Source organism: Ictalurus punctatus, chromosome 6 (assembly GCF_001660625.3).
Source record: "Ictalurus punctatus breed USDA103 chromosome 6, Coco_2.0, whole genome shotgun sequence".
Classification (NCBI taxonomy): domain Eukaryota; kingdom Metazoa; phylum Chordata; class Actinopteri; order Siluriformes; family Ictaluridae; genus Ictalurus; species Ictalurus punctatus.
In genome coordinates, this window is record NC_030421.2 from 30454517 (window position 1) to 30466906 (window position 12390).

The 12390-nt window shown below is 38.1% G+C and overlaps 1 protein-coding gene across 3 annotated transcripts; it reads left to right on the top strand.

Annotated features, from left to right (window-relative positions):
- Nucleotides 1–35: 35 nt before the first annotated feature.
- On the top strand, nt 36–11104 carry tmem169b (transmembrane protein 169b). 3 transcript variants are annotated; one of them, XM_053681119.1, is made up of 3 exons: nt 36–124; nt 2952–3327; nt 8842–11104. In XM_053681119.1, exons 2-3 carry the CDS (start codon nt 3063–3065, stop codon nt 9474–9476), a joined length of 900 nt encoding a protein of 299 aa, XP_053537094.1. In that variant the 5' UTR covers nt 36–124; nt 2952–3062; the 3' UTR covers nt 9477–11104. The 3 variants fall into 3 exon arrangements, with proteins under 3 accessions (XP_053537094.1, XP_017326311.1, XP_017326310.1); XM_017470822.3 differs by lacking the exon at nt 36–124 and adding an exon at nt 606–774 and having other exon boundaries at nt 8845–11104; XM_017470821.3 differs by lacking the exon at nt 36–124 and adding an exon at nt 607–774.
- The last annotated feature ends 1286 nt before the right edge of the window (nt 11105–12390 follow it).

Here is a 12390-nt window from a genome sequence, read left to right on the forward strand (position 1 = left end):
AAAACGTACTGAGTAGTATAATACTACTACTACTAATAATAATAAACTGTTTCCAAAGACGTTGGCATATCAATATGATTTCGTGTAGTTTAAATGTCCATATAAGGAAATTAACGTGCACAAGGTCTGTATTAAAGGAAAGCCAAATCACATTTAAACACATTTGCTCATTTCAATGTCAAAATGTTAAATATGCCATCTCTATACACTAATAATAATTAGAACATCCTACAACACGACACGTAGTTTCTAGAAATAATCCTAAAAGAAATTGTTTATAAATTGTAATTTTATTCAAACGTTTATAAATTTTTGTTTATAAACGGTTGAAATTATAATACGCCCAAACAGGAAAAAGTCGATTGTATTTCATATACATATATATCTCTTTATTTATTTTAAATATTAATAGCTGTATCCCAAACGCCGCCATACTTCCTCAATAGGCACACTATACTAAGTGTGCACCGGTGTTTTTTTTACGCCTTATATAGTGCACTTCCTGTCTAAAAGGACAGCCATTTGGAATTCAGCTCCGCTCTTATTGGGTGTGACAGCGGTTGGGGGAAATCTGTGGGCGTGGTTAAATCTGCGCTGGAATAAAGACGAGTCCTATTGGCCGGGACGGAATTTTGCAGGATCGGTGGGCGGGGTTAAATTTGTGCTGGAGCCGAGGCGCATCTGCATGGCGGTTTTCGATTACAATGAAATGAAATTAAATGCAAGTCTGGATCTGCATCTTGTCAGCGAAATCGTTCTCTCGTGTGTGTGCGGGTAAGATTATGTTTTTGTTGTTGTTGTTTTGGAGTTGTTTGGGCTCGCGACTCGGTGTTTGGTGTTTAGTGGATCAGTGGTGGTGGGGTGTGATTAAGCGGAGGGGATCAGCTGGAAGAGAAAAAAAAAACCACTACACCAAGCGGCTATTCTGTAAATAAATCACCAAATGCAAGGCATCATGGCAGCTCAAGTGCAGTGTATACATATGCATCAGAAATATTAAGCTGAGCTAATTTATTGTCCCATTCTGCTGGCTATTTTTGTGCTTTCTTTCCTGTAGCCTCTTTGCTTTTGAAACAATAGATGGTGAAGTCCATTAGACAGAAAAGGGTGTCGGCACACACAGAAACTTCCATTATGCTGAACCGAACTTAATGCATTTACAGACACCCTCCCACAGCTTTAAGCTCAATACAGCACTACTGGAGAAAAAAAATACACACACATTGTTATTTATATATATATATATATATATATATATATATATATATATATATATATATATATATATATATATATATATATATATATATATATATATATACATACACATACACACACATTATTTATATATGTATGTGTGTGTGTGTGTGTGTGTATATGTATATTTAATGACACCCGATTTCTTAATATGATAGCATATCTGTTTAATTACATTCAACAATAGACATTGTCACAAAGCAGCTTGACAAAAATCTGGACGGAGATCCATAATGAGCGAACCAGAAGTAGCAGCGGCATGGAAACACCTCCTGGGACAATACGAGGAAGAAACCAGACTCAAAAGGAAACCCGTCCTCTTCTCTGTGCCACTCTATTATAAATCATTACCGTTTACAGGTGTAGAAGAGTAAATCCAAGCAGTACTGAGTGTGTCGAAGAGATGTTCGGTGAGAGTATATTGTGAATAACAGTCCTGAGATGAGCACAGGGCAGTCTTATGATTCCAGCAGCAGTCCTTAGGTACAAGTCTACAGTATCCACGTGAGGTGATCCGATGAAGAAAGGGTGAGACTTGGGCGTTAACTGTTTTTGGGAAGTGCGAATCTTTACATTATCCACGTGGGACCATGTACAGCAGCACATGGTGAGTCATAAATGCAGAAAGCGCCAAGCAGAAATAGAGTATCAGGATGATTCAGGCGGGTCTGGAGGGTGAGGGAGCCAAAGCAGAAGAAGTGTGTCAGGATCAAGCATCCGCATACAGTGGTACATGAAAGTTTGTGAACCCTCTAGAATTTTCTGTATTTCTACATAAAATCTGATCTGATGGATCTAGAAAAAGATTGGGAAAATATTGCCAAGTCAAGATGTGCCACGCAGATAGACTCTTACCCAGAAAAACTGAGTGGTGTAATAAAATCAAAAGGTACTTCAACAAAGTATTAGTTTAGGGGTGTGCACATTTACGCAACCAGGTTATTGTATTGGTTTTTTCCCTATTTTTCCCTAAAATGTTTCTGATTGTTTTTCCACTTAATTTTTATGTTATAATTTCACATCGAGGGTGGAAAATGATCTGACACGATTTATCTTTAATTTGTTTACATCGCAAAAACTTGCCATTTTAACTGGGGTGTATAGACTTTTTATATCCACTATAGTGTATAACTAAACACTGGGTGTTAGGTGGGATTCTTTCCAGTCAGTCACAGTGTACCATGCCCATATACATTCATACCTAGGGCAATTTATCAAACCCAGTCCACCGCCTACTGTCATGTTTTTGGAAAATGGGAGGAAATCTGAGAACCTACAGGAAAACCAGGTGAAACTCCATGCAGACAATTATCTGAGCTCAGGAGCAAATTGGGGACCCTAGTGTTGAGATGGCAATGCAACACACCGCACCATTGATGAATTGGTGTAACTTGGTTCTACTTGTAATTTAATTAGTTCGACCTAACATTCTTAATATTTGGGTTATAGTCATAAAATCAATCTGTGCTGCAATCTTTCATTATTCTCCATTTTTTAATTTTATTTTTAATATATTTATTTTATTATATTTGTTATTTTTCTATTATTTCTTACATTATTTTCCATTAGATCCTTTTTTTTTTTTAACACTAAAAGTGATTAGATTACAAATATGTACAAGGTCTGTGCATGCATCTTTACTACACTGTGTTTTCTTTAAGAGGACCATCCCATGTCTTCTGTTACTTTCTTAGGATGACCATGCTTGAAAGTGAACAGCAATCTGCCTGAGGCCATTCGCTCTCCCGCATACATCAGCTCCTGCAGAGGTTTGTTAACACACAGCAGTGACTCGACAGTGCAGCATGGAGCAGGTGGAGCAGTCAGGATCAGAGAGCCCCCAGCCATCATCCATACAGTCCGACACATCTACAGCTCCAGCGGAGGAAGGAACCAGCGGAACAAGTACCCGCAGGAAGCGCAAGAAGAGGGAGCCACGGCCTGAATCGATCATTGTGTACCGGTCCGACACTGAGAGGACTGACGGAGATGAGCGAAGTGGAGATGTGGAAGTCACAGAGAGAAACTCGGAGGAAGGGGCTAAATTTCTCACAACCCCGACGGGGGAAGGTAACTTACCTTGGCATATTTTCACACACTATTTCTGTAGAGCAGGATTTTTCTGCTGAATGTGACCGGTGATGCTTCGATGGTCTTACACTTATATAATTTGTCATCATAGGCAGAATTTCTTCCAACTGCAAAATGTTTTTTTTGGGGGGGGGTTTTTTGCGGATGTGTAGTCAGTGTGTGCCAATATTTTAGTATGGATTTTGACCATTTATTTTTTATATATATATATATATATATATATATATATATATATATATATATATATATATATATATATATATATATATATATATATATATATATATGGATATGGATATGGATGTATAGATTACTATATAATTATTGTGTTGTCTTATATATTAAGTATACATTAAATATGTATCCTAGAGAAAATATAGACAATTGACTTTTTTGTTAATCATTAATGAAAATGCACATGATGAGTAAATCCATCATAATGTGATTTCCTGTGGACAGCACCTCCCAGATGACGACAACAACAACAACAAAAATATATAATATCACAATATTTTGCAGTACATTCTTTAAACATGGTGCCTAAGCAGGAGAAAATTTCCCAGTCTAGGATTTTCAAGCTGTACGTGCATTCCAAAATCGTAAGGCTTATTTTGTGGGCTTTTGTGATTTGTTTATATTGGTTGAAGCTAGATTTGTCTAAAATATCTACAGTGCTGTGAAAAAGTATTTGCTGGTTTCTTCTGTTTTTGTGTATATCTCATACTAAGTTGTTTCAGAAATTAAAACAAAATCTAAGATAAAACAAAGGCAATCTGAGTAAACACAAAGTACAGTTTTTAAATGACGGTTATTTATTGAAGCAAAAAGGTTATCCAATACCAACTGGGCTTGTGTGAAAATGTATCTGTCCCCGTAGTTACTAATTCCCCAAATATATGAAACTGTATTCATAATGGGGTTCAGCTGGACTAGATGCAACCAGGCCTGATTACTGCAAACCCTGTTCAATGAAAGCGACACTTAAATAGAACCTTTTCTACATGAAGTTGGTTAAAAGATCTTACGCAGTAACACACTCTGCCAAAGTTGAAAGAAATTCCAGAAATGATGAGGAAGAAGGTGATTGAAATACATCAGTCTGGGAAGGGTTACAAAGCTATTTCAAAGGCTCTGGGACTCCAAAGGACAACAGTGACAGCCATTACCTCCAAATGGAAAAACTCTACACAGTAGTGAACCTTCTCAGACGTGGCTGACCTTTCAAAATTCCTCCAAGAGCACAGCAACTACTCATCCAGGAAGTCACAATGGAGCCAAGGACAACATCAAAGGACCTACAGGCCTCTCTTGCATCAATAAAAGTCACTATGACTCCACTATCAGAAAGATGTTGGGCAAAAATGTCATCCGTGAAAGAGTGGCAAGATGAAAACCACTGCTAACCCAGAAGAACATTAAGTCTGAATTTTGCCAAAACATACCTTGATGATCCTCAAACCTTTTGGGGGAAAATGCCCTGTGGACTGTTGATTCGAAAGTGGAACTGTTTGTAAGACAGGGGTCCCATCACATCTGGCGTAAACCAAACACAGAACTCCACAAAAAGAACATCATACCTACGGTCAAGCATGGTGGTGGAACTGTGATGGTGTGGGGATGCTTTGCTGCTTCAGGGCCTGGGCAACTTGCAATAACTGAGGGAAACATGAATTCTGCTTTCTACCAGAAAATCTTGAAAGAGAATGTCCGGTCTTCAGTGCGTAAGTTGAAACTCAAATGCAACTGGATTATGAATCAAGACAGTGATCCAGTGCACAGGAGTAAGTCCACTTCTGAATGGCTCAAAAAAGCAAAAGTTGAACTAATTGAGATGCTGTGGCAGGACCTTAAACAGGCAGTTCATGCTTGAAAACCCTCCAGTGTGGCTGAACTAAAGCAGTTCCACATAGAAGTGTGGGCCAAAATTCCACCACAGTGCTGTGAAAGACTGATCTCCAGTTATCAGAAGTGTTTGGTTGCAGTTATTGTTACTAAAGGTGGCACAACCAGTTTTTAAGTTTAAGGGGGCAATTAGTTTTTCACATGTGATGGGTGTTTGGATAATTTTTTTTTTGCTTCAATAAAAAACTGTATTGTGTATTTACTCAGGTTGCCCTTGATTTATGTTGTATTTCGTTTGAAGATCTAAAATGATTTAGTATGAGATGTACACAAAAACAAAGAAATCAGCAAATACTTTTTCACAGCACTGTATAATATTCATTCCTGATCCGTCGTTATGAACACACTGCTCACTTGAAACCTTACCTTGATTGGTCATCTCAAAATAGACAGAAATCCCTAATTTGCATGTTTATGAAATATGAATGAGGAGTCTTGAGAATCACAGATGGTTCCTTTGGCTGTAAGACGGTAAAGCGCAAGCATACCTGGCACAAATCGGAACACATTACTACTAACTATTAAGGCTAAGATAAATAAGGATTTACTTGTGCTATGGCACTGATAACCACTTGTTCCCACACAGTAGTGTCTCTTTTTTTTTTTTTTTTTTTTTTTTTTTTTTTTTTTCCCTCACGAAGTTAAAAAGACAAAAAAAAACTTTTACTGAGAACCTGCAAAGTGAAAAATCCTGACGTATTATACCATAGCAGAAGACCTTTGACTGGTACAAAGCAAAACTAAAAGGAAAGCAAACTAAAGACTCCTTTTAAAAACGTCTTCTTGTAGAAAACTTTATTATTTTAACGATTGCACACATTTGTGTGTGTGTGTGGAACATCTGCCATACAAGATCCTGTGTAAGTTGTTTATAGAAATGATATTGTTTTATAATCCATTCCCTACAGGATTTTGCAGATTTGGGCCAAGATGCATCATGTGACATCGTCACAGTGCACATTCAGCCCTATTTCAGTAGTTTTCCGCAAAAAAGCTCTGTAACCTCCACAAGTTTTGAAAAATGCTGCAGTGAAATCAAGCATTTTTGGCCGCAACAATCACAAAAAAAAACCTCAGCGAAATCCTCTATGGACTGAGAATCGGTGCATTAATATAACTACTGTCAAACTATTGTCGGAGGCAGTGAGCAGGTATGGAGTAGGTCGTGTTTGTGAGGGGCTCCATTAAATTTGGCAGATCTGAAAACCGTCCTTGCTGACGAACTCGACAGTATGAGAACTGAATTGCATGCCATTAAAACGTAGGTTGTCGGCAACATTGTATTACTGCGCTCGGATCTGGAAACTATGAAAAAGACAGTAACAGATATGGAACGCGGACTCTCTGCGTGTTCGGACGATGTGACTTCGTTACAAGCTTCTGTGCGTAAACTTGAAACAGCCGTTGCTGGCTGGAGGACGGAAGTGCCTGTCGATAGATCACAACGTGGTCTCCAGCCGAGGCAAGGTGGTAAACCTCGGGTTATTGTGGCCAAATTGCACTACTACCAGGACTGTATCGATGTCCTTCGTAGAGCCAGGGAGGCTGGGCCCTTGCGATTTCATGGCTCCACAATTTCCATATTCCCAGAAAATACTACACATTTCAGAAAATGTTTTCAAAATTCAATGTTTTGAAACCCTGTAAACAAAATAAAAGCCTATTAACACAGAATGCATGATTTTAGGCTTAAACGTCACGGGGATTAGCTATTGCAGTTTGAAGGGGTTTCAATGGGGACATTTTTGTCCTTAAGTTCCTGAGTGTGACTATTTTGTGTACCTAGTTTAAAATAGATTTATGAAAGCAAATGAGGGTGAAAAATATTAAAATTCCAATAAAAATAAACACTTATAAATAGTTACATTCAGGAACTTAAGGACAATTTTATGCTGTTCGCATTAACAAAGACAAAATGATAAATACATTTTTTTTTTTTTAAACCTCCAATGAACAAGGACACACAAGGGTTAAGAAGTTGCATATTTTTCATTGTATGGCCCTATCACGAGAAATCATATGTTCACCCCCTCTACTGCAGATGCTGCTTTTAATCTCTGCATAGAAAATGGACTTGTCACATTAAGAGATCTATATCGTGAGAATGATCTTATGATGTTTCAGCAAATAAGAACAAAATACAATGTTTTTTTTTTTGTTGGTTTTTTTTTTTTTTTTTTTTTTTTTTTTTTTTTTTTTAGGATACCTACAGGTCCCCAGCTTTATAACATCAAACACTGCTCACTTTCCAACATTACCTACCGATTCACTACTTGATAACATCTTGAAAATCAACCCACTTTCTAAAAATAATATTGGCATGATATACTCTGATTGGTTAAATGTTTAACCTAAATGTTTAACCCGCTCTACCACCTGTGGCTCAGTTGGTAGAGCGGGTTATCCACTAACCGTAGGGTTGGCGGTTCGATTTCCGGTCCACGTGACTCCACATGCCGAAGTGTCCTTGGGCAAGACACTGCACCCCAAGTTGCTCCCGATGGCAAGTTGGCGCCTTTCATGGCAGCTCTGCTACCATTAGTGTGTGTGAATGGGTGAATGAGACACAGTGTAAAGCACTTTGGATAAAAGCGCTACATAAGTGCAGACCATTTAAAAGATCTGTTCAACCTCAGTTTGTTTACGACATACAATTATTCAATGGAAAGTAGTCCACCGCCTGCACTGGACAAAAGCAAAATTAGTAAAAAATCTCCCCAAATGTAGACTCATTGTGTGATAGGTGTGGAGTTGGGATAGCTAATCATACACCCATGTTTTGATTATGTCCAAAACTGATCAACTACCGGCAATCAATATTTAATTTTCCTTCAGGAGTTATCCGTTAATAGCTAGCACTGTTTGGTTCAACACTACCAGAACTCTGCTTAGATAACAATGCTGAAAATATCTCTACTAGCTAGACGTCTTTATATTGCTTAAATGGAAGGATGGATCTCCACCTATCCACCAGATCTCATGTTTCATCATACACTAGAGAAGATTCGGTAGTCCATGAAAGGCTGTAGTCAAATTTTTTTCATTATTTGGCAGCCGGTGCTGACCTGGATCCAACTGAAATCTTTGCTTTCTGTGGTTTTTCCATCTTTCCTCCTCGGTTATTTAGCCCTGTGACGCTAAAAGTATGTTATAGAATAGAATATTTTATTCTACTACTTTTACTTTTAGTTAATTTTTTTTCCTCTCCTCTCACAGAAATTCTTTCATCTGATTTCATCTAAATTTGAAAGGACAGCTTTTACAGTTCCATTTTACAATATGTATAAGATTATATGAAACAATGGTTCAGTGGGGATGGGGAGCTCTGTTGGAGCAAGGGTGCTGCTTTTGTCTTACCTTTATTGGTTTCTATTATTATTATTATTATTATTATTTGTATTATTGATATCGGTTGTATTATGAAAATAACAATAAAAAGACTTTTGAAAAACTATTGTCAAAAAAAAACTATTGTCAGAGCTGCTGTAATAGAAAACGAATCAACACCAATCTGAGCACCAATTCAACAACACAGTGGTGTAATTCGCCTCAACAAATCAGTAATGCTATTTACTCACTCTTTATTTCCAGCAGGCTGGAATCTACCCCCAGATAGCCGCTATGTGACGTTAACCGGCACCATCACACGCGGGAAGAAGAAAGGTCAGATGGTGGACATTCACGTCACACTGACAGAGAAGGAGCTCCGTGAAATGGCCAAATCCAAAGAGCGTCTGGATGCCGAGTGTGAAGCAGCAGCAGGAGGAGCAAAGCGCTCGTGTGGTTTTGGCTTAGATCAGGGTCCTCATGTGGTGCTGTGGAGTCTCTCGTGTGCTCCTGTCATCTTCCTGCTCTCCTTTATCACCTCATTTTACTACGGCACACTCACCTGGTATAACGTGTTCCTGGTGTACAACGAGGAGCGGACGTTCTGGCACAAAATCACAGTGTGCCCGTTTCTCATCATTTCCTACCCGCTGCTCATCATGGCTGTGTCGTTGTCTCTAGGGCTGTACTCGGCGGTAGTGCAGGTGTCTTGGGTGTTCAGTGAGTGGTGGTTCTCAGTTAGGGATCTAGAAAAAGGATTCTGTGGTTGGGCTTGTGGGAAGCTGGGCCTAGAGGACTGCTCTCCATACAGCATTGTAGAATTACTCGACTCGGACACGATTTCAGGGAGTCTACAAGGAAGAGGTCCTGGCGAGAGCGTGCAGACTTCCTCTGTGTGAGAGCTGGACTCTGAATTGGGTTTCTTAGGGTAAAAATGGTTCATGGATTAACATCTATTTGCTGGTCCTGGAACAGCATTCCACTTAACCCATCACTGCTATTTGATGTCATTAGTTTACGCTTCTGGATTCTCCCCCACCTGAGTCCTGAATGCACCTGTCAGTTTCCAGATAACAAGGTTATTGTGTAGCTTGGAATATCAACTCATAAAATGATGCAAAATCATTTAGTTGTTGAAATGTTTGAAACACTGATTATATTTAGCTGCAGTCAACCTTTTAATCCCAAAGGTGTACAATTAGTAGTTTGTGCTTAGCTTGCTATAATGTTCACCATGTTGAACTGCAATAATTAGGTCAGTAAATTAGCCAAATAAGAATGGCAAGTATCTAGTCTCCTCATTTAATACAAGATATGAAATTGGTGCTGTTTCAGTATTTTAATAAATTAGGGTTTTTTATTTATTTCATTTATTTATTTGTTTTAGGTCATTTTTAAAGGACTTTTCAAGCATTGGAGACCTGTTTGGGCTTAAATACTTGATTGCAGCTAAACATGGCTAGTGTTACAAATTCTTCCCTTCTGGAGACTTCCAGATGGAAGCAACACTATAAAGTTCAGCAGGATAGATAGAGAGCAGTACAAGGTTTACTAAGGTTCTGCTTAATATTTTCAGGGCTTTCAACTGACTAAAATCTGGAGCTTAACAATACGTAATAGTTTTTTTTGGAGGGTTCAGCTAACGTTGGTTACAGATGCACTTGGCTAACGCTAGTTACAGATACATTTGGCTAATGCTGGTTACAGATGCACTTGGCCAATGCTGGTTACAGATGCACTTGGCCAATGCTGGTTACAGATGCACTTGGCCAACGCTGGTTACAGATGCACTTGGCCAACGCTGGTTACAATTGCCCCCTCCTGCAACTTTTTGGTCCCACAGGATCCCACTGATTATGTTATATGGTAGTGACTGTTTGAAATGTTGTATCAGAAATAACAATGCAATGTTGATCTAGTAACATACCCTACTTGAAGAAATAATGGTCAGAGTACATCTGTGCTGGTTGATTAGTCCTAGTTGTATTGTTTGAGTGTGATTACATACAGTATATGGGTCTTATTATTGCTTGTGTAATGTATCCATGTCAGTATACACCATGTAACAAATGAAGTAATGAGCTTATGTGAAATACTTTTATTTGGGTTCATTTGGCCTTTTCTTGTTAAATTTTTATTCAAGATCCTTTGCCATTATTTTGTTCCACAGGCAATTTTAATTTTTTCCTTTTTTATTCATATATTTATGCTATTTATTTTTACTCTATTTATTTGAACAGATTGTGTCTGGATAATTAACAGTTGGTGCCAGGAGAGCTTTTCCAAGACTACAACTGAAAATAAAGAAAAATATTTATAATAATAAATTTTCATTAAAACCTTGTTCTGTACTGCTCACCACATTTAAAAGAATATCGTTCAGTAATTTTTCTTAATGACTGGTGATTAATGTATTTTTAAAAATATTTTCAAATATGATAAAATTATTCTTTTTTTTGCACAGATTTTGTCTTTTTAAAATAGTCTTTTTGCCTTTTTAAAAAAATAAAATAAATAAAACCATGAAGGTATGAGTTACACTGACTCTAATTAGATACAGTATAAACAGTTTTAGTAATGCATCACAAGATAAAAAATTGTGGTAATTATTGTAATCAGTTTTCTTGTTACAAACTGACAGTTGTGCATGTGTTCAAAGTATACAATATAAAATGAACTCACTTGAAATAAAATTCATACCTTTGCATAAAATTGAATATGTGGCTCTACAATGTATTTAACTCGCATAATGTCTGTCTTTTCCATCCTTTTGACAATCCAAGTCTAGGTCTGATACTACATGGCTCTCTTAGGGTTTTTCTAGGAACATAAGGTCATGCATAACAAAACAACAAACAAGTCATATTTGCATATGTGCTTTCCATTGATTTTCTTATGAAGACAGGGCTGTAGTGCTGTTGTTACTGAAGCTGTGTTTATACATGAAACTTGCCTGCACATACAGTATTGTGCAAAAATCTTAGGCACACTATTTTTGTTATAGATTTATGGGGGGGGGGGGGGGGGGGTCATGTTGGCTTAATAGATAGCACGAAGCACATTTGTCTCGCACCTCCACAGTTGGGGGTTTGAATCCCACCTCCGCTCTGTGTCCGTGGAGTTTGCTTGTTCTCCCTGTGCTTCAGAGGTTTCCTCTTGGCACTCTGGTTTCCTCCCCTAGTCCAAAGTCATGCAATGTAGGTTGACTATCATTTTCCAAATTGTTTGTAGTGTGTGAATTTGTGTGTGATTCTGCCTGCAATAGGCTGGCCTCTGTCCAGGGTATACCCTGCCTCATGTCCCGAGTTCTCTGGGATAGCTATACAGTGGGGACAAGCAGTACCGAAAATGGATGGATGTTTATTTTATGACTTCTGCATTAGTTTGTATTTCGGTAAAGAAAGGTTATGCCTGCAAAAACAGGAGCAAGTGTGACAGATTCTCCAAGATGTTTAGTAAAACTTACCAGTCAATTTCCACACTGTACCTGAGATTACTGATGCATTTGTAAAATACAAAGGGTTGTAACCCAGATATTGACTTTGTTTACTAGCCCTGGAAAATAATTATGGAATCACCACACTTGATGTTCACCTGGCTGTTATACAAATGAAAAACAAATTCGCTGAAAGTGTCATCAGTGTTTGTGACAGAACCATAAGAAATCAGCTGAATGAAATGGGTTTTACGGAAAAGGAAAGCCCAACGAAAATCAGCACTAACACCTAAAGAGAAGCAATCCTGGAGTGTGGATGATCAGATGAAAGTGATATTCAGTGATGAATCACGAATCTGCTTTGGCCAAGGAGCTGA

Coding starts and splice junctions, on each gene's coding strand:
- tmem169b (XM_053681119.1), top strand. CDS start 3,063: ATGGAGCAGGTGGAGCAGTCAGGATCAGAGAGCCCCCAGCCATCATCC. Junction 3,328..8,841: donor CACAACCCCGACGGGGGAAG/GTAACTTACCTT, acceptor CTTTATTTCCAG/CAGGCTGGAATCTACCCCCA.